This window comes from Panthera onca, chromosome A3 (assembly GCF_046562875.1).
Source record: "Panthera onca isolate mPanOnc1 chromosome A3, mPanOnc1 haplotype 2, whole genome shotgun sequence".
NCBI lineage: Eukaryota > Metazoa > Chordata > Mammalia > Carnivora > Felidae > Panthera > Panthera onca.
The window spans coordinates 16,076,212-16,098,384 of NC_138341.1; the positions used below are offsets into that span (position 1 = coordinate 16,076,212).

General features: G+C 45.5%; 1 protein-coding gene across 4 annotated transcripts in view; it reads right to left on the reverse strand.

Moving 5' to 3' along the window:
• Window positions 1–7,472: 7,472 nt before the first annotated feature.
• LDAH (lipid droplet associated hydrolase) overlaps window positions 7,473–22,173 on the reverse strand; it is a 110,583-nt gene continuing 95,882 nt past the window's right edge. For all 4 annotated transcript variants that reach the window (XM_078444936.1, XM_078444938.2, XM_078444935.2 and 1 more), the window contains one exon: window positions 7,473–9,615. In XM_078444936.1, coding sequence (XP_078301062.1) covers window positions 9,391–9,615 — 225 coding nt within the window. In that variant the 3' untranslated portion in view covers window positions 7,473–9,390. The remainder of the gene's footprint in view (window positions 9,616–22,173) is intronic.

A 22,173-nucleotide genomic window follows, 5' to 3' on the forward strand; every position in this document is an offset into this window, starting at 1 on the left:
CTCTCTGCACTGCTCCAACTAGCAGTGGCGAACACACCCGCCTACCGCGGGGCGAGATGCCTGTTCTGAGCTTACGCCCTGCTCCGACACTTGGCTGCAGGAATCTAGAACCTCATCTGAACCTTCTTTCTGGTGCTGAGGTGTGCTTGTGGCGGAACAAAAACCAGATTCCCTGTAAGGCTTATTCATCGGAGTCCTGCTGAATTGGAGGCAAACACAAACCAGTGGGAGGCACACAGGCCGCACTGCCCCTGAGGGCCCTCCCTGGGCTGCAAGATGGGAAGGGGCAAGGTGGTTTGGGGATTCCGCCACACGTTGTAGCTGTTTTACGTACTTGCACATCTTCCCGACAAGCCTGGCTTCTCTCAGACCTCTTACACCTGGTCAGCCCTAGCCTGGACTTCTCAGCAGAGTGAGTCTGACAAGGTGTACAGAAAGCCTTTCCTGGTCTGCATGTTTATGTCTGAGCGCATGAAGGTTGCCAAGGGCAGCAAAAGACACATGTGTCCGAGGTTTCCCCCGGGGCTCGGGACGGCAATAACTTGGCTTGAGGTTGAGCAGGCTGGTTTGAGGAAGGGGTGCCTTCACAAGCAGGACTTATTTTTCTTTGCAACTTATATTTCCGGGTCAGGGCCGATCAGAGTCCGAGGAAAGCCAGCCATTCAGCATTCTGTTTAGAAAATGATGATGCATGTTCAGGGAGAAAGCAAGAATGTATTTTCTGGCTGGGAAATACTCAAGTGTTCCAAGCCAGGAACAGAGACTCTGGAAAGTGGAATTTCTCTGGCATTCTCTGCCTTGAATAAATCACAGCTTGAACATAAGCTTCCTTACAATAATTGCTGGTTTGTTGTTGCTGTTGTTGTTTTGGATTTTTGTGTTTTTGTGTTTGTTTGTTTGTTTGTTTTGTATTTCACTTTTTACAGTAGTGCAAACAACTTTTATGTTTTCTGTGACAAAGAATCATAACTGAGTCACCTTAGGCCTTTCAGCTGGAAGTATTTCGTCCCAATGAAAATGTTAATGCATTTTTTTTTACAAGGATTAGCATGCTGACTGCAACTTGCCCTTCAGCACATGAGACAAGGAGATTCTGAAAAGTTTGGAAAACTTTTAATACATATACGTATATATGTTTGTATAAAGAGGTTTCTGTAGAACTCTTGCACCAGCTTGTAGCATCCCTTTGTTTAAGCAGGCTCTGCTTTAAGGTGGCCAGTAGCTCCCTGCCCCTTAGTGAGCCACCTTGACCCCGCTGCCAATACTGTGATTTTAAGGAAATGGGCAAAACTCAAAGTGACAGGAATGCTGTCACAGCTCAATACATACCAAAATGTATTATTCTGATGGGGGTTGAAGTCCCTTTCATTTCGTAATGATACCCACTATTTCTCAGCTTTGCTCGGGAGTAAGACGGGAAAAGTGGTGAGAATTTTAAACTCACTTAATGCAAGTTGAACTCTCCTTTGCTGGCAGTGCTTCCAGCTCTGGTTTGGCCAGAGCAGAGCTCTGAGACTTGGAGGCTGGAGACCAGGCTGTATCCCTGCTGTTCCACGGGCCACTGGGGCAGCATGAACTGAGGTCGTGAATGCTGCCCATGCCCAGGGTGGTTGGCAGGGAGCTCTTCAAGGTCAGGTACAAATCCACTGTGTATATGTATTCTCAAGTTTAAATAGATTGTACATATCGGAATGTAAATGAACTGTAAAACAGCAATCTCTATTTTTCTTGACGTTTCTATAGCAGTATATATTTGTTAAACATGCTTGTATACTCTTCGTTAACCATTTTAATATTTTGTACAGATAAGTTGATTAAATATTTTATTGATAAACCTGCTCCCGGCTGGTCTTTCGAGAACTGTTTTTTGCCTCATTATTCAGTCTTTCTCTGATGGTCTTCTCCCACTGCTCAACACTAAGAATGGAAGCCAGCCGTTCAGGCGTTTGGATGACTGCATGGAAAGGGGGCTGCGGGGTATCGCCGGGTCTGTCCGTCTTTATGCTGACCGTCCCCCCTTGACACGCCTCAAGCTGTCAAGTGCATACGGATGGGGGCCTCTGCATGGGGCTGCTGCTCCCTGGGGCTCTGTGACTGGTGTGGCTCCACAGGACACTGCACAGCCCCACACTGCATGGGGAAGCACCCCAGCTTGGGTTCAGGGTTGAAGAGGCCAGAACGCAGTGGGAGACACTGTCCCTTTGGAAAAAGAATACTGCCTTATTTATTTATTTAATGTTTTATTTACTTTTGAGAGAGAGAGACACACACACACGGAGACAGAGACAGAGAGGGAGTAGGGGAGGAGCAGAGAGAGAGGGAGACACAGAATCTGAAGCAGGCTCCAGGCCCGTCAGCACAGAGCCTGATGCAGGGCTTGAACCCAGTAACTAGGAGATCGTGACCTGAGCTGAAGTCGGATGCTTAACTGACCGAGCCACCCGGTACCCCAGACACTGCCACTTGGGATGAGTGAACATCATCACTGCAAACACAGTCCGAGTGAAAGGTTGTGCTCTTTACAGGCCAGGCTGCTGTGGGATCTGTCTCACTTCAGAAAGCCTGAGCGCTCCCATTCCAGAGGTGGCACTGTCGAGTCTCAGAAATCCAAAGGCATAATGCCCGACGGTAGCAGCTTGCTCTGCAAGGCCAATTATAGATTTTAGGGAAACCAACAGAGTCCTACAGCAAATGGGACGGGCCGCTTTTGCTCAGTGCTCTTCAGACAAGTACAAAGATCTGCGCTCAGCGGCACCGCCTCGGCTGTCCCAGACCAGGCAGGACAGCACCGGCTACACAGCGTTCTACAGCTGTTCCGCCCTCAGAACTTGTTCTACAACAGAGGAAAGAGAAAGCGATTTCATCTGTTCCTTAAGTATTTCTGGGAGAGGAGTGACAGAGCAACAGTTGTGGGAAGGTGACAGGAACTGCCCTCACTAATGACCTGTTACCAGAATGACCTCCTCCGGGATCTGGGGACGGCCAGTGGGACCCACCTATTTGCAGAGCGATGGCAGCACATGTCTGCTGTAATTGGCTGTTCCTGCAGCGTGTTAATGCTAGTCTCTCTCCCGTGAAAGGTAGCTCAAGAAAGTCTGCTCCCCTTTCGCTTCTTAATTTCATTACCAAAGAGTCTTTTTCATTGGAAGGGAATTATATTCGCCTTTCAACTAACTTATGTGGTAGGTATGTGAAAGTGTAAGACTTGTGACCGTGCCATTGAAAAGTGTAGTCTCGTCATGCTGTTTCCAACAATTCTTGGCTGGTTCTTCGCTTTCCTATTTCTCAGTCTCCACTTGGCCTACCCTGGCCTTCCGTGGTTAGGGGTTACCCGGTGAGCAGAGAAGGGGTAGTTACAGGGAGAAAGCAAAGTCAGGGGTGGCATTTAGCACTTTATCCTGTTCCCCAAACACTGATGAGAGCAAGTCTGAAAGGTCCACAGTGACTGAGACTAACGGGAGGTGGAGACCTCCAGCCCTGCTCCCTCTGGCGCACCCTGGTGTGCCCAGTGCCCACTCACTGCCCAGCAGCCAAGGCACATGCGTGCCACCTGCTGTCCCGCTGAGGGTGGCGCTGCCTGACCTGGTTGTGGATGCATCATGCTCCTGTGCTCTCGGGAATCCCGCACTCTTCTATCCAGAAGGAACAGTGATCTGGGGAGAAGCTCATCCTTTGCAACGTGTCACCAGTGTGCAGCCACCGCCTGCGAGGCTGTGGGCGTCTGCCAGTCCTAATAGCATGCAGGTGCACGGCCCTTCGGCAGTGGCCAGTAGGAGGGAGCCCAGCTGCGGTGCGGGGCCTGAGCAGGGTGGATTTGCAGAGGCGGGATCCTAGTCCCTCTGTGAGCAGGGAGGCCCTGCAGGTGCACCCGCACCCCCTGGCTGTAATGGACGCCCAGTCACAGGGTCACATTCCCTTCCCAGGGAAGAGGAATTTTCCCATAGACTTAACCCAGCGAGGAAGTCTGTCCCAATGTAGGGAGGTCAGCACAGGTCCCTCTGCCAGAATGTCTGAGGAATGTACCACAAAATGAAAACGCTTTGCTGTCCCGGAGCGTGGTCTTGTGTATTGTTGCTGTAATTCCCACTCAGGGGTGCTGCACGGGGTTCACGCTCAACAAATAATAACCGCATATTTGGTAGTTGCTAATACCCAAACTCCAGAGGCTCAACAAATAATAACCGCATATTTGGTAGTTGCTAATACCCAAACTCCAGAGGCTTCCTAACCATAGAAGAATGGAAATAACAGTTGCATTTGGAGGGGACCAGAATGGCCATGAAGTGTGGGGGCCTCGCTTTCTGCAGTCCCTGGAGCCAGAAAGCCAACAGTCGATGTCCTTGAGTCCGTCCGTCCCGGTTGTGCACAGCTCAGCTGAGGAAAGGCTTAAGGCAGAAAAGAGCTGGTCCACTTTACATTTCCATTTACACATTCAGTTGTGAGGGATGAAGAGTCCCTGAGACATGATTCCCTGAGAGTCCGACCGACTGAGAGGACTGTGTTTCTTGAGACCTTGACCCTCAGGTATGGTAGAAACTTTTATTAATTTAGGTAAAATTTATTGAATATTCTGTGTGGCAGGCCCTATTCTATAAGCCCTGAGAACACTGAGATGATGAAGACACAAGTCCCATGTCCTCAAACTTTCCTTTTAAGGCCAGGGAAGAGTTTGGCAGCAGGGGTGGGGAGGAGCAGACTGGAAAAGTAGAATTCTGGGAATAGCTGGTAAGTACTCCAGTAGAGACCTGGCCAGGGCACCGTGAGGGCTCCCTCCCTCTGGGGGGAGGAAGGGTCTATGCTGGGGGGCAGGAGTAGTTGGCGTTTGGGGCCGAGTCTGGGGGTGGGCAGTAGAGACATGGGCACTCTCAGAGCTGGAGCAGTTGACTCCAATGTTCTCAGGGTGCAGGTGCGGTCAGAGACACCAGTGCCTGAAGGGCCAAGGCGGCTGTGGTAGAGAGCAGAGGTCAGAAGGAGGGACGGCAGCCTCTGCTGTGACTCCTTGCAATTCACTGCCCTGTGCACCCCAGCCCCACCTCCCGCCACACACTCTGCTCCCTCATTCTTCTCAAACTATTCCATTGTTACCAACCACGTGACCTGCCAACCTGGCCCTCATTTCCCTTCCCCCCACTCCTGTGCCAGCCCTCTGCTCTTGCTGGACTGCCCACTGGTGCCTCCAGGAGGCAGCACGGTGCTGTGTAAAGGGGAGGGATCTTGGCTCTGGAGTAGAGGCTGCCTTTGAATTCCTGCCGCCTCTCAGTAGCTGTGAGCTCTTGAGCCAGTCACTTACCTGTCACCTCTGTGGTAATCCATAGTGAGTGTGGCCATAACCTCATGGGACCACGAGGCCCACATGAAACAATGTGAAGGGAGGGCGGTGGCTTCTATGGGCTCTCTCCTCTCTCTCACCTGTCCTTCTGGTACTAGGAGCAGTCTCCTCCACTCTCCTTCTGGGGGTTTCCTCTTCACAGAACTATGGCAACCTAGAGCCTTCAGTCTGGTGGGAGAGGCCAGACCCATGTCCCACAGTGGTTCCCCACATGGCCCAAAGTGAGATGTGTTCACAGAGCACACTTAGTTCCAGCCACTGACCCCTCTTTAAACCTCATTTCCCATGGGACAGTGCGGCCCAAGTATGTCCTCTTCTTTCCTGCAAGAGAAGGCTAGGAACAAAGAGGATGTCTCATGTTAAGGAATGTTTTGCTTCCTGCATCTTTTCTAAATCTACCGTAAGGTCCTCAAGGTGCTGTTTGAGCATCCTCTGCTCTGTGTGGGAAGACTGCATGGCCTTGGGCCAGAAAGCTGAGGGGGGAGGGGGGTAACTGTCCCTCCCCCTGAGTATGAACCAGAAATGTTAAGATTGCAAGAATCAAGTTGCAGGCTGGGTGAAAAAATGCAGAAGCTGAGATGTCACCGGGTCCTCCGCTGCACCAAAGAGAAGACACAGTAAGAGAAAAGCAAGTTTGCTAGCCTTTTCTTTTAGTTACCATTTTACAGAGCATCTACAGTAAGCCAGACAAGGTGCTAGATGCTATACGCATGAACTCAATTAACCCATTAAAAATAAACAAAAGCCTTCCTCAAATCTAAAATCCCATCAGTGCAGAGTCCAATGTGGGGCTCGAATTCACAAAATGTGAGATCATGACCTGAGCCCAAACCGAGTTGGACACACATAACTGATTGAGCCATGCAGGCGCCCCAAAGAACTTTACTTTCTAGAAAAGCATCCATGAGAGACAGATGCAGGAGAGAACATGGTGGCTTTTTAAAAATTATTTTTATAGATTTCAAACTCATCTCAAACTTACAAAAAAGTTACAAGTACCAAGAACATTTTGTTTCCTCTGAACCATGTGAGAGCAAACGGACATGATGCCCCAGCCCACCCCCAGACACTTCAGTGTGTCTGCAGAGTACAAATAAGGACATCCTCTTTTCCACAATCCAACCACTGAAGTCAGAAAATGAACACTGATCTCTTACTCCCAGTTCATCTGTAGATCCCAGTCAAGTTGTGCAAACTTCCCAACAATGTTTTTTAAAGAAAGCGTCTAATTCAGGATCAAGCATTGCATTAAGTTATCATGTCTTTTTAGTCTAATATGGAATTAATTTTAATATAATGTAGGGTGAAGAAAAAAAAATCAAGCCTTTAGAGGTCCCTGGCTCTCCAAGGGTTGGGTGGAGAAGTGGATGGTGAGAGGTACCTGGCCACCTCGAACATGAGAGCCCCAGGAACTGCCTCTGGAGATTCTCTCTGTCCCCTGGCCCAGAGCAGCCTGGCCAAGGCCACTGGTCATAACTCCAGCTTAGACTTTTCACTCAACACTAGATAAACCCATATGAAGCAAAATATATTTTTTTTAATGTTTATTTTTGAGACACACACACACACACACACACACACACACACACACACACACACGTTAGTGGGGGAGGGGCAGAGAGAGAAGGAGACAACAGACTCTGAAGTAGGCTCCAGGCTCAGAGCTGTCAGCACAGAGCCCGACGTGGGGCTCAACCTCATGAACCATGAGATCATGACCTGAGCCCAAGTTGGATGCTCAACTGGCCACCCAGGCGCCCCATTAATCCTATCTTTTAAGTGAGGACACTGATGCATGGAGAAATTAGAGAAAGTTGTCTAAAAATCACACAGGTGACAAGGCCTCCAGAGTTCCTGTATACCTTATCATGTCATATATATGCATGGAAATATTCAGTGCTTTGTTTAATTCCTAAGGAAATGAACTCCAATCTCCTGAAATCAGATTCTTCTGTAAAAGGAGGAATGAGAAAATCCAACAGAGAGACTTGGGTCCAAGTCTAACTCAGGAGGCCTGTTCAGACGGTACCATGCACCCCCGCCCCCCATACAGAGGTCAGGCCAGGCAGTTCTAAGTGTTGGTTAAACATTTATTTTGAAAATTCATTTGGCGATTAGATGATAAACAGAAAACGAGCCCGTATCTTCTACTTTTCATCATTTATTTAAGCTCTGAAAAACCACCGTAAGACCCAATGTCATATATATGGACAGAGTAATACAAACTAATGCTAAAAGGAGCTGGCGATGCTATTATTCTCTGAGTAGGTGTGATTCACCAGGACTTGGTCAAGGGCTTCAAGGTAGTACTATGAGCATCTCCTATGTGCAAGGCAGTTCAGAGCCGTGAATCTGAGCTTCTGACACCAGATTTCCAGAAGGCCCACCCACACAGCGGCCAATCAGGATTTCGTGTGTAGCCCTATGCCAGTGGCCTGTGTGTCTCCTGGTTTATCTCCGGGGCCAGGAGCACTTGGCTCTTCCCCTCTGAGAAGTCATTTGCTCTGATGCAGATGCTGTGCCAAGGGACAGTAACTCATTCAACCCTCACCACTGGGTTGGCAGCATATCAGAGCTGAAGCTTTCATCAGGGGGCTTTAGACTTTGAAAGGAAGGACAACATTCTATTGTTCTTTTGGAATGATAATGCCATGAGGGGTCTCCTCTAGGAAAAAAACTGAATGTTTTTGATCAACTGTTGACTATTACTGCTGTCAGTGGGATTTATTGGCTCCTAGGATCCCAGGATTGAGTCATTTTAGGGAAGGCAGAAATACTGTGAGCCTGCTCTAGGCTGGAGAACAAGCTTCTTCTCTACTGGTCCTCAAGCCATCCAGAGAAGGTGAATTCACATAATTTAATGGATTGTTTTGGTTCATTAGTAAAATAACTTCTTTCCAACTCACAAAGCCAAGGCAGAAATGTAGAACTCATTTATGGTCCTTCTCTATTCAGCAATTGAAAGATGCCCTCTCAAAAATTACTTACTGGACGATTTGCAGAAGAAAAGAATCATGGCATAGCTAAGAACTCTATCCTCAATGCCTAGCACAGTACTTAGCTCATAGCTGGCCCTCAGTGTAGTTTTATTAGAAAAAACACAGAAGGGGCAAGTCCACGAGGCAGGTACAGACCGGCTTTGGACAACCCGGGGCCTCCCCATCCGGGCCCTGCAGAAGAGGAGCCTACAGCGAGCTCACAACCTGGCAGGCTCAGCACAGAGCTTGCTGGCTGTCTTGCGGCAGGAGGCACAGTCAGGATCCTTCCACAGCTCTTCCTGGTTCCTTCACCAGTGGAATGTCTGGTGAGCTTTATTCTCTGTGTAATGCAGGAAGATCAGGAAGTCTCACTCCTCAGAGAAGCTTTTTAGAGATGGAGACAAGCAGTACCTCCCCTGATGTTGGCCCCGCTGGGGGCCTGTGACCCAATGCAAGGTAGTAACAGGTTGGAGTGGGGGGTGGGGGGAGGTCCTGCAGGCTGGCCTGGCATCCAGTCTGATTCTGATGACCTCAGCCAGGACCTGTACAAAGTTAGTCCAGGCTGATCTCTAGCTCCTGTCCTTAAGGGAGACCCAGGTCCACTGCCAAGACCCACTAGTCATCACTTCCTGCTATTGGAATGTGCGTCCTCATGATCACATACACTTACATTTCTGACTATACGCTTAGCATTCACTGATCTCTTTTACATTTTTGTAATTTCCTCTAGGAGAGCCTGTTCTACAAGGTAACTCAATTAAAACCAACTGAATTTAGACCTCCTTTTGTCTGCAAGGATCCTGCCCACTAGAATAAACTGCATAGTGCCAGCTGGGTATCCCGTGCAAACAGAAAAGGTCTTGTTTAGATCACTGATTACTGTGTTCCCTGAGTCTTGGAAAATGGTTCTGTTAAGCCTATGGCATATTTCACCAACTGGGCTTACTTCAGTCTGTAGTGTGGGGAGCTAGCTCGGAGCTGACAGCAAGCCAAGTCTTCTAGTATCAGACATTAACACCGGACACTTACCTACTAAGTACACTACTAACTACTAAGAGACAGCACACCTACCACTGCTATGTACTAGCTGTCAGTGACGCTTCCATGTGTCAGGGCTTCTATTTTGGACAGATCATCCTTTAGCCAGTCAGCTATCATGCCAGCCATTTCTCCGTAAAAATGGATGATAAAAGCATGAGGTAATTTTTTCTCGCAGAGTCGAATATCTCCTTCAGGAAAATCTTTCTTGATGTCTTCATAGTATTTTCTTGGACACCAAGCATCCATAGTACCATAGTAAAATGTAAGCTAAAAGACAAGACAAAAACATTTTATTAGAAAACACTTCCTCTGCCAACACAAACATGACACCAGCAACCTGCAATGCTCTGGTAACAGCCCCTGTACCTGGCCCTATAAGATAGCCACAAGCCTCCCTCCAGACCATGAAACCCATCCCCACATAGAGAGAGTCTTGTGTGATAGATTCCCCATGATTCACTAAAAGGACATGCCAGCAAAGTTGTGTACATTGAGGCTGGGATGGACACTGGAGAGATGGCTGTGGAGGACAGGGAAGAGTGACTGAGACATGATCGCTGAAGGACTAGTGACCATTCATACACACTTCACAGTTTTCACGCAGCCACATGGTAGACATATGGATATGTTTGTTGAATGCATCTAAAGATGAACTAGAGAGACTCAGGCTTCTCAATATAGCAGACGAAAAGTGATCAGAATCCTGAGAGTGTCTGTAACATTTCTGAATAGGCTCCATGCAGCAGGAGAGTATGCAGATTCAGTGGGCGGGTGATATAATCATGCTTCAGGTGATAGCAAGCAGCTGCATGGAGACAGAGCCTCCTTTAAGACATCACTAAGACCCTTACTGGATACTGATCTATACCTGCCCATGACACACACACACACGCACAAATATGTGTATGTACGTATATACACGAATGTGTATATGTGTATGGGTACATACGTATATATGCACATACAGGTATCCCCTGCTTTTCCAAAGTTCATGTTATGCCACTTTGCTTTTATGAAACACCTATGTTAGCATCTGTTTTCGCTAAACGAAAGACACCCAAAGCGGATTTTCGTTTTTATGAACAAAAGCTAAAAGCAAAAATAGTGTTCAGTGTTTGTTTGGCAGTGGGCAGGTACAGAGGCAGCGCACACCTGGAAGAGGGAGTGGCTCCACCACGCTCCTTCCCCTGGAACTACATTTCACATCAAGCCACCATAGCTTTGAACTGTGGCTGCAAGCATCTGGGCTTTACCTGGATTTATTTTGGGCACCCACTAGCATGATGTGTCCTAAAGTATCTGAAAAGCCTAAGAGAGGTTATTTTTTGGGCCTGGGAACACTCAAAAAATTTTCCATATAAATTAAGGTAATTACTTCTTTGCTTTACGCCACTTCAACTTATAAAAGGTTTTACAGGAACGCTCTACTTTTGGATAGTGGGGGAAACCTGATAAGAGCTAACAAAAGACTTCACACAATGAAGTGACACGATCAGGTCTGCATTGTAGGTCACGTACTCTGGCTACAATGGCAAAGAGAGATGGGAGCAGTCAAAGTGTGTCGGGAAGACGACGCGGGACACATGTGTTATTGCCCACTAGGTGATTTTGATCTAACAGTCATTAAATCCATTATCTGAATATGGACAAGGGAGACTCCTCTGATAAAGACACTGGTCTTTATTACAATAACCTTATGACTTAACCAATATTTAAAGGAACAGTTAAAACAATACTTTAAAGAGGAAAATATGTAGACTACTCCAGAGAGTCAGTTACTAACAACTAAACCTTGAGTTGCAGACTTACTCTGAATTACTTCATAGACAACTTTCTGGTTGTCACCTGAGGTTTTAGTTTTGAAAGCTGCAAAGGATCTGTGGCTCACAGGCTGCTCACTTCTTCTTCCCATTCTCCTGTGTTTTGCTCACTACAATCATTTGTGGGTGCTCCAAAGCCCCTAAAACCAAAATTCATTTTGCCATGGCTCTTAGCAGCGTATGAAGTTCTTTCTGTTGCTGGAGGACAGAGAACCAGGTGGCAGCCTGGCTCTTTCCCCTGGGTATCAGTCTCTCTACCGCTCTGCCATGTTGCAACCCCACCAGCAGAGGGTGACGATTCTGGCCAGCAACACCCTGCCCGCAGGCATTAATTACCTACCAATAGGGCTAATAACTTTAGGTTCTCTCTAAACCATACCCTACCCTTACCCACAAGAATCTTTTAAATTATATCCAGGAAATCGAGTACGTTACAGTCCTCGTGCCCAGTGGTTCGGCACTTCCTCAGAGTATGAAACAGTGCTGAGAAATCTGGAAGTGCTGACTTGGGCCCATGACCGTCATGTGTGTTCCTCTGCCCCAGTGCACTCTCTTGCCTTAAGATTCCTGAATGCCGACAAAGGTGCTTTGGGAACCCTCACACCTGCATAAGCTGGCAAAGTCTTGTGAAAAGCTCTATTGTAGAAGGATCAACTAGAGGGACAGCAAGGCAGAAAGAGCTCTCCAGGGGTCTCTGACAAGGAGCGCTCCATCACTCTGTGCACCTGCTGCTGCTTTCTGCCTCATATTTCAGAGACTATTCCTTTGGAGAGTTTAGCATTTACTTTTCAGTGAGGGAATTACAACTTAAAATGTCTTCATTGAAAAGTCCAGCTTGATGGGCTGGGAAACACCATCCCTTCCCTCACGAATGAAGGTGAGGACAGTTGAGCAGGAATAACACACGTGGATTACAGAGGCCTTACACCTACTTCAGGGTATCCAGAGACAAGTCGTGTCCAAGTAGTTAAGCTACCCAAGACATGTCCAAGGACCCTTAACACAAAGTGTGCAAGATGGCATTAACAGTGAGGATTCCAGATTTCCCATATGTTCATCTAGTTTTATTTCTTAAGCCTCTATGACCAGTAACCATTTAGAGTGGCTGTATTTCGTTAAATCTCTAAGTAATGGTGGGGTAAGGTCTTTTTGCTTGGGTGTTTTGAAAGTTTTCTTCAGACTATATTCACTGAAGGGCAGCCTTCTATGAAAATCTTGGCTTACAAGTAAAACATGTGGTTATTCTAATGCCTTTATATACACTGGCTCAAGATACTTTCCATCCCTGTAGATTAGAAGTCACAGGCAATAGATCTGGACAGAAGGCTCTGCATCTGTAACCCTAAACAGGAAACAGAAAAAGTATGGGGTGTGTGGAGCTACTAGTGGGGGGTGGGGGGAGACAGGTGAAGCAGAAAGAAAGAAAGAACTGGACACCAAAGCACGGTGGTTAAGAGTGTATGTGCTATTATAATATCGATGTGTCAAAACAAAGAACCATCACAACATACAATAATGAACGGCTAAAAACTGAGAATAACATGTTAAGCTCTATATTCACTGCGTCCTTACAACAATACTCTTGAGGAAGGTATTTTATCCTTATTTTACAGAAAAGGAAACTGAGGCATAGTGAGATTAAGTTGTTTAAATTCAAAGAATTAGTGAGTTGTAAGGCTGGGGTATAAATCCAGAGACAACATTCCTAATCTGTACTCTTTACTATGATTTGCAATTAACAGTGAACTGACCCATGTTGTGAAGAGACAAAACCTGAAGACTGGGCGGTCTTCAACTGGCCATGAAAACTGAGAGTGACAATCAAGGGCAGGAGCAAACCCAACAACCTTCACTTACAGCCTTCTCGAAGTCTATGTAGTTCTGGGGCTCTGTGTGTCACGGGTGTGGTAACTGCTGGGACATGACCGGAACTGTTAACTAAGAACCTCAGGTTATCAGCAGGACATTTAAATTCAAAGGTTTGTAAGAAGATAAATAATTGTTTCCTGTAGTTTTATTTCTCCTTGGCACTAGCTTTGCTATGCATGAGAATTGATAAAAAGTACACATTACTGAATGGAAATTATTCCATGTTTCCAAACTGCTGTCATGTTAAGTAATCCGTTTCTCTATTAAACACAAAATTTAATTTTCCCAGTTTTTGTAAATTTAACTTCTCAGGACTGTGCTTTTTGCTTTTCCTCGTGTGTGTTCTGCAGTAAGGTGGAATTATAGTTACTAGAGTGCCTGTGCTCACAGACGTATTTTCCTTAAACATTTCAGCGTGCCCCCAAGGAGCTATGTCCCTGCAAATTGTTGCAGTTTGCTACCATTGAGAAGCCACATTTGTCTTTTCTCATGTGGGTGTTTTTTCTCTCACTTTTTGCTGCTGAAACTAACAGATTCAAAGCAGTCTCACCAAAAATGACTCTAACCCTCCTTCCCATCTGGCATTGGCTAAGTGGTTGAAATTCACAAGGGAGTAAATCTCACTTCTGGAGAAGCTGCCAGACTAGGGAAGAACACAGGCATGTACACACTGGCCCTTAAACACAACAGGCAGAGAAAGGTATAAAGTACTTCTGGAGTCCAAAGTAGGAAAACCTGGATTCTGCCCTGACGGAGTCAACAAACCTTTTAAAAATATTTATTTACTTTTTTTATTTTAGAGAGCGAGTGAGAGGGTGAGCAGGGGACGGGCAGAGGGGGAGAGAGAGAGAATCTTAAGCAGGCTCCGCTCTCAGTGCAGAGTCCGATGCAGGCTATATCCCACGACCCTGGGATCATGACCTGAGCTGAAGTCAAGAGTCTGATGCTCAGCCGACTAAGTCACCCAGGTGCCTCAACAAATCTTTTTTTAGAACACATTTTGAGTTGTTGGCTTTTATGCATTACTAACAGAGGATTTATTTTAATAACAAAATAAATACCAGAAACCATCTTATGACCTAAGTTCATATATTTGATTTAGCTGATAACTAAAATCAGTTTCAATGATGTATCTCGAAATATTAAACATGCAAAAACCCACAAAAATCCCTATCTGGTGATGTACACACACACACACACACACACACACACACACACACACACACACACACACAGAGGAATACTATTCAGCCATAAAAAGGAAGGAAATCCTACTGTTTGTGACAATATGGCTGGACCTTGAAGGCGTTATGCTAAGTGAAGTAAGTCAGAGAAAGACAAATACTGTATGATTTCACTTATATGTGGAATCTAACAAAAAAAGGAACTCATAGAAACAGAGAGGAGAGTGGTAGTTGCCAGAGACGGGCAGACAGTGGGGATGGGTGGAAGGATTGGGTGAAGGGGGTCAAAAAGTACAAACTTCCAGTTATGAGTAAGCCCTGGGGGGTTTAATGCAGGGCCTGCTGACTAGAGTTAGCAGCACTGTACTGTGTATTTAAAAGTTGCTAAGACAGCAGATCTTAAAAGCTTTCATAGCAAGAAATTTAAATTTGTAACTATGTGAGGTGATTATGTTAACTAAACTTGCTGTGGTAATCATTTTGCAATATATACATATATCACATTCATTATGTTGTATACCTTAAATTAATACAATGTTTTACCTTGATTATATCTCAATAAAGCTGGAAAAAAATCTCTATTTGTATTACTTTTCTCTATTCAACAATCCAGAGGACTACAGGCATTATAGGAATCACAGGCCTAACAAAAGTGTTTCATAGTCTTAGAATGTTACTTCTTTTCTTTCTCTTTCTTTCCTTTCTTCCTTCCTTCCTCATTCATTCATTCATTCATTCATTTTATTAACCTTATGCATAAGCTGAATTTTATTTTATATTATTTATTTATTTTTAAGTTTTTTAATGTTTATTTCTTTTATTAAAATATTTTCTTTAATTTTTTTTTAAATGTTTATTTATTTTTGAGACAGAGAGAGACAGAGCATGAACAGGGGAGGGTCAGAGAGAGAGGGAGACACAGAATCTGAAACAGGCTCCAGGCTCTGAGCTGTCAGCACAGAGCCCGACGCGGGGCTCGAACTCACGGACCATGAGATCATGACCTGAGCCGAAGTCGGACGCTTAACCGACCAAGCCACCCAGGCGCCCCTTTAATGTTTATTTTTGAGAGAGAGAGAGAGAGAGGGAAGGAGAAGGGGCAGAGAGGGGGACACAGAATCCAAGGCAGACTCCAGGCTCTGAGCTGTCAGCATAGAGCCCAACGTGGGGCTCAAACTCACGAACTGTGAGATCATGACCTGAGCCGAAGTCGGACGCTCAACCGACTGAGCCACCCAGGCGCCCCATGCATAAGCTGAATTTTAGAAGCTCCTAAGAATATAATTCATCATAAAGCCAAGTTTGGTATAAGCTAGTTCTTCCTGGCAGTTTAACAAAGTGAACTTCCTCCCTTCAAGTGGTCTTCCAGCGATCTGTTTCATGATACAGTGTAGACTAGAGCAGAGGAGCAAATAGCGCTTCAGGGCCATCATGCTCAGAGTGAAAGGGCTTCTCATAAAGCCTTTGTGTTCTATTATGGTAAAATAATCTGTGAAACTGCTCAAGTTCATTATGCAGTCACAGGGAGAGAGATGGTGCAGTGTGCAGAACTTGGGCCCTGGGCCATACCTGCCTAGACTGGAATTTTGGTTCTTCTATCACTAGCATTCTTCTATCACTAGTTGTTCCCTTAGACTAGTTTCTTAGCCTGTCTGTGCCTGTTTCCTCATCAGCAAGGTGGGGATAGAACAGCTACCTTGTGGGGTGGTAAGGGTTAGAAAACAAAGCACATCAAGCACTTGGCATATAGTAAGCACTCTTAAAGGACATATGGTGTTATACCGGTGATAACAATGAGGACAAAGGGATCTCCTGTGGGGGCAAAATCTGTCTAGATTCTTCCCTACAGTGAGAGTTGTGCTCAGATCAGAGGGAAAAAGAAGCCACAGGACCTTAAAATAATTTTTGAGAAAATATATTTTCTTCTGATAAGCTGCTTTTGATGTAAGTCAGGCTCAGAAAATGTGGAAGTAAAGAGACTGTCTTTTTTTCCATTGGATATTCTTTCCTGCTTTGTCAAAGATTTGTTGGCCATACATTTGTGGATCCAATTCTGGAGTCTCTATTCTATTCCATTGGTCTATGTGTCTGTTTTTGTGCCAATATCATGCTGTCTTGATGATTACAGCTTTGTAGTAGAGGCTAAAGTCTGGGATTGTGATGTCTCCTGCTTTGGTTTTCTTCTTCAATATTACTTTGGCTATTTGGGGTACTTTGTGGTTCCATATGAATTTTAGGATTGCTTGTTCTAGCTTCAAGAAGAATGCTGGTACAATTTTGATTGGGGTTGCATTGAATGTGTAGATTGGTTTGGGTAGTATTGACATTACAATATTTATTCTTCCAATCCATGAGCACGGAATGTTTTTTCATTTCTTTGTATCTTCTTCAATTTCCTTCATAAGCTTTCTATAATTTTCAGCATACAGATCTTTTACATCTTTGGTTAGGATTATTCCTAGGTATTTTATGATTCTTGGTGCAATTGTGAATGGGATCAGTTTCTTTATTTGTCTTTCTGTTGCTTCATTATTAGTGCATAAGAATGCGACTGATTTCTGTACATTAATTTTGTATCCTGAGACTTTGCTGAATTCATGTATCAGTTCTAGCAGACTTTTGGTGGAGTCTATCGGGTTTTCCATGTATAGTATCACGCCATCTGCAAAAAGTGAAAGCTTGACATCTCTTTAACAAATGGTGCTGGGAGAACTGGACAGTAACACGCAGAAGAATGAAACTGGACCACTTTCTTACACCAATCATAAAGAGAAACTCAAAATGGATGAAGGACCTGAATTTGAGATAGGAAACCATCAAAACCCTAGAGGAGAAAGCAGGAAAAAACCTCTCTGACCTCAGCCGCAGCAATTTCTTGACACATCTCCAAAGGCAAGGGAATTAAAAGCAAAAATGAACTATTGGGATCTCATCAAGATAAAAAACTTCTGCACTGCAAAGGAAACAATCAACAAAACTAAAAGGCAACTGATGGAATGGGAGAAGATATTTGCAAATGACATATCGGATAAAGGGCTAGTATCCAAAATCTATAAAGAACTCACCAACTCCACACCCAAAAAATAAGTAATCCAGTGAAGAAATGGGCAGAAGACATGAATAGACACTTTTCTAAAGAAGACATCCAGATGGCCAACAGGCACATGAAAAGATGCTCAACATCACTCCTCGTCAGGGAAATACAAATCAAAGCCACACTGGGATACCACCTCATGCCGGTCAGAGTGGCTAAAATGAACAAATCAGGAGACTATAGATGCTGGAGAGGATGTGGAGAAACAGGAACCCTCTTACACTGTTGGTGGGAATGCAACTGGTGCAGTCACTCTGGAAAACAGTGTGGAGGTTCTTAAAAAAATTAAAAATAGATCTACCCTATGACCCAGCAATAGCACTGCTAGGAATTTACCCAAGGGATATAGGAGTGCTGATGCATAGGGGCACTTGTACCCCAATGTTTAAGGCAGCACTTTCAACAATAGCCAAATTATGGAAAGAGCATAAATATCCATCAAATGATGAATGGATAAAGAAGATGTGGTTTATAGATACAATGGAATACTACTTGGCAATGAGAAGGAATGAAATCTGGCCATTTGTAGCAACGTGGATGGAACTGGAGAGTGTTATGCTAAGTGAAATAAGTCAGGCAGAGAAAGACAGATACCATATGTTTTCACTCATATGTGGATCCTGAGAAACTCAACAGAAGACCAGGGGTGAGGGGAAGGGGGAAAAAAAAGTTAGAGAGAGGGAAGGAGGCAAACCATAAGAGACTCTTAAATACTGAGGACAAACTGAGGGTTGATGGGGGGTGGAGGGGAGGGGAAAGTGGGTGATGGGCATTGAGGAGGGCACCTGTTGGGATGAGTACTGGGTGTTGTATGGAAACCAATTTCACAAATAAATTTCATATTAAAAACATATGAAGGGGTGCCTGAGTGGCTCAGTCGGGTAAGCGCCGACTTCGGCTCAAGTCATGATCTCGCGGTTCATGAGTTTGAGCCCCGTGTCGGGTTCTGTGCTGACAGCTTGGAGCCTGGAGCCTGCTTCAGATTCTGTGTCTCCCTCTCTCTCTCTCTCTCTCTGCCCCTCCTCCACTCATGCTCCGTCTCTCAAAAATAAATAAACATTAAAAAAATTTTAAAAGAAATATGGAAGTAATATACACTTTCTTTAAGCCTAAAGCAAAGTGTGTTATTATATACGTTATCATGTATAGCAAACATGCACTCTACACACACACACACACACACACACACACACACACACACACACACTGTATTCCCGTGAAAAGATCATGGGGAAAGACATTAGTTAGAAGATCCAAGATCAGTCATCAACCAAACAAACAGTGAAGCACAACCCCTGTCTGCAAGCCACCACTCATGCTCAGCTCACTGAGTGGACGCTCAGCCACTTTACTTATAAATGAGACCTGGGGCCTACACTGCAGCACCATCTGGGTATTCCTGGTTGAGTATCTTCCAAAATGAAGGATGGCACCAGCATTCGGAGACTACCCTCCTGGTAGGGCTCACAGAGGGAGCCCCTGGGCAGTGGAGATAAGGCCCACTGCTTCCCTGGGTGCTGAATGAACAGGCTTCCCAGTATGTTTACGTGCAGATTTCTTTAGAAAGAGTACCCCGAGCCTTCGAGCCGCATGGCAGGGGAAACAGCCGCCCTGAGAGCAACCAAGGAGCAACGGTGTAGATGTTCAGGGAGGAGACGTGTATTCTCTAGCGTGCTCTGAGAAGTCAAAAAACTTACGCCATTCCTGCTTCCTCCACTTTTTATTTCCTTTTTAGAAATAACTGCCACCCAACAGGTGTGGGTTTGTTTTTTGTTTTTATTTTGTTTTTGATTAAAAAAGCAAAAGATCTGATATAGGGCAGCGAGCTGCTTACAGAGAGGTCAAATTAGTACCCACACACATTTAGGTACTTCCCAGCGAGATCTCCCTGTCCTGCCTTTTTTCCCCTGTTTTCACCCCCCTCCAGCTTTCCCATGCTCAGGGTACTAACCCTCCTGCACTGTATCCCACCCCTGGGGAGAATCCAAAACAGGTTGCTTGCTGCTCATCCCCTCCCCAAAGTCAGACCCGGCACCTGTGAAGGAGACCTGTTTTGTAACATAAGCCTCTTCATTTCAGTTATTTAAAAATCATATTCCTCCTGGGAACAGAGGAGCCTCAAACTTTTACAATTTCACTGCAAGTCTTTCCAAGCAACCATTTTTAGGAACTTGAAGAGTTGTTAAAGAAAGGGAGGCAGTTTAGGAAATTCATTTTCCAATTTACCTTGTTTCCTTTCTTCCTTTTATCCAGAATTGGCTCAATTACCATTCTTGAAAACATGAGAATTAAAATCCCCAAAGATTAAGAAAAGTGGCTGAGGATGGGGGCAAGACCACTGAGCCCTCTCCCTTCTGCAGGCACCTTGGGGAACAGGTGGAAATCAAGCCACCCAAGGAGGAGGTGAGGGCTGGCGGGTTATTGACCGGACCCCTCTCCAGTGGCTGGAATGACTGCGCAACCAACAGACTTGAGAAGTGGAGCTCTTTCCTTTCCGTGTTAAACGCAGGCGTAAAGGGTCAGAACCCACCTACTCCCAAACAGAAGGCGCTGGACCAGCCAGTGATTAGCTTTGTCTCTTTCTTACCTGGGACTAGAGTACGAAGATGACCTGAGGCATCAGTTTCCCTCTGGTGAGGCTACAGAGTATGAGGCATCGGGAACAAATCTATCCCCTTGTGTTTGTGTTTCCCCCTGGTCATATGCCTCAGGAAACTGGCAGATGTGCTGAAGGATCCTGTTTAGGACCTTCAGCTCATCTGAATCTTCTGCACGAGGGTACTGGCCCAAGTCCTGGTAAAGATTAAGTGCTCCTATGCCTTCCTTCACTACTGTTCATTCCTGTTCAACATCTCTCTCGGGCATCTCAAGGGGAGCAGTGGCTGGGATCTAGAATGGGACTGGGGCATTCCAGGGTCTTTTGGCTATATATTTAGTATTACCGAAATCTTTAACTATAGGATGAAATGAAAACATCTAGGAAGAAGTGTGTGGGGGGAGGAGAAGTTAAGCAAATAGTCTTTTTAAAGCACTCAGAGGCACATCTAGGGTATGACTAAATTTGTAATAATATTAGTAAACTTCTAGCTGAATGCTTAGGGCATGCCAGATACTCTTAAAAGGTCTTTATATGAATTATAGCATTATATTTTTGGAACAAATGTATAGTACTAGATGCTATTACTAAACCATTTTATTGATGAGAAAGGAGACAGAGTGAGGTCAAGTAGCTTAACCAAGGTCACATAAGTGAGCAAGTGGTGGAGCTGGAGTTTGAACCCCAGGCAAGGAGAAGACTCTGCTCCCCAGTGCATACCCACCCCTTTCAATCACTCTTCACTTGAGAACTCAGGGTGTGCTCACACACGTACGTAACATGAAGCTCTCAAGGTCAAAACGATTGACATAAAAACAAGCCTATGTATTTCCAGGATGATTATGACATTCTGAACAGGCTTCAAATGAGACAGGCAGAACTAACACAATCAGTTTCAGACAGAGGCGTGGCGGAAGGCAGACCTGGTTAGTAGGTCCAGGCAGCACTTCCCATGCTCCGCTAAGCAGGACGTGTGCATGTCTGAAGGATTTGCATGCCCGAATCTGCAAACAACTGCACAACGTTTGTTCCCAAAGGCAACGTGCACCTCTGGGCTCGGGTGGGCTAAGCAGGATGGGGAAAAAGCCGTAGCAGAGGGGTTCCTGTTCCTGAGGGCACTTTGCCCCTTTTCCCAAACAACACTGTCACCCTGGCCTGGCTCTCTGGGCGCAGGGCGGCCCTTTTACTGCTGTCTGCCTTTGTCAGAAAGCTGCACCTCGTGTGTTCTCGCTGGGAACAATTTTAGACCCTTGCTGACCGGCAGTGATGCCCAGATTCCATCTGGCAGTAGCACACACCAGCTGTTTCCATTCGCCGAGGCCAGAGATGGTCACGGCAGTTTAGAATTTCCCTCCTAAGTGAGTTTTAAATGAAAACTTCAGGTTTCTAAACCAAACACGAATTCACTTTTCTGTGAATGAGACATACATTCTCGTACAGTTTAGAACAAGGGCAGAACACATGAATGCTGACCTATTTGCCTCAGACACACCAGGTGCCTCCTAACGCAGAACATACCCCAGGGGTTCTCCAAAGAATTGGGACAGGAGTGGCGAAGACGTACAGTTGATTCTCTTCCTTGGGTTTATTTCTATTCTGGTTCTCATTCTTGTCCCTCCCCCTCCCGTCTCATCCATTAGCCCCTCTACTTCCTCCCAACCTTTTAAGCTGTGTTCCCCAAGGGTCAATCTTTAGATGTCTTCTCTCCACATACTACTTCCTTTTCTTACTATTACCCAAGCTCATGGCTTCAAATCTATCCTTACCGTTTCCAAATCAAAATTCAGCCCGGACTACCATTCTAAGCTTCACACCGTACGGCCAGCTACCTGCCAGACATGTGCCCACTTGGGTGTCCACAGGTATCTCAAACAAAGTACCCAAATCAACTACTCTCTCAACCACCTCCCCCAACTAGCTGATCTTCCTTCCCTATCTTGTTATCAATCTAAATACAGAGAAATAATCTGAGATTCTTCCATCTCCATTCTCTCATTCTTTCACTTAGTACTAAGTGCTGTTGTTTTTTGTTATAGACTCAAAACTTTAATCAGTGAACTAACATGCACACATGAAGGGCACCTTTATGCTGGCCCACAGCAACACAGGTCAGTAGTTACAGAGTCCGCTCCCAAGTACTAAGTTCTTCTACTTCCTAAATCTTCCCTATCTTACCTCCTCTCCACCCCCATCCCACTGCCTGAGTCCTTGTAAAAGCCTTCTGAATGATCTCCCTACCTCAAATTTCATTCTTATCCCATA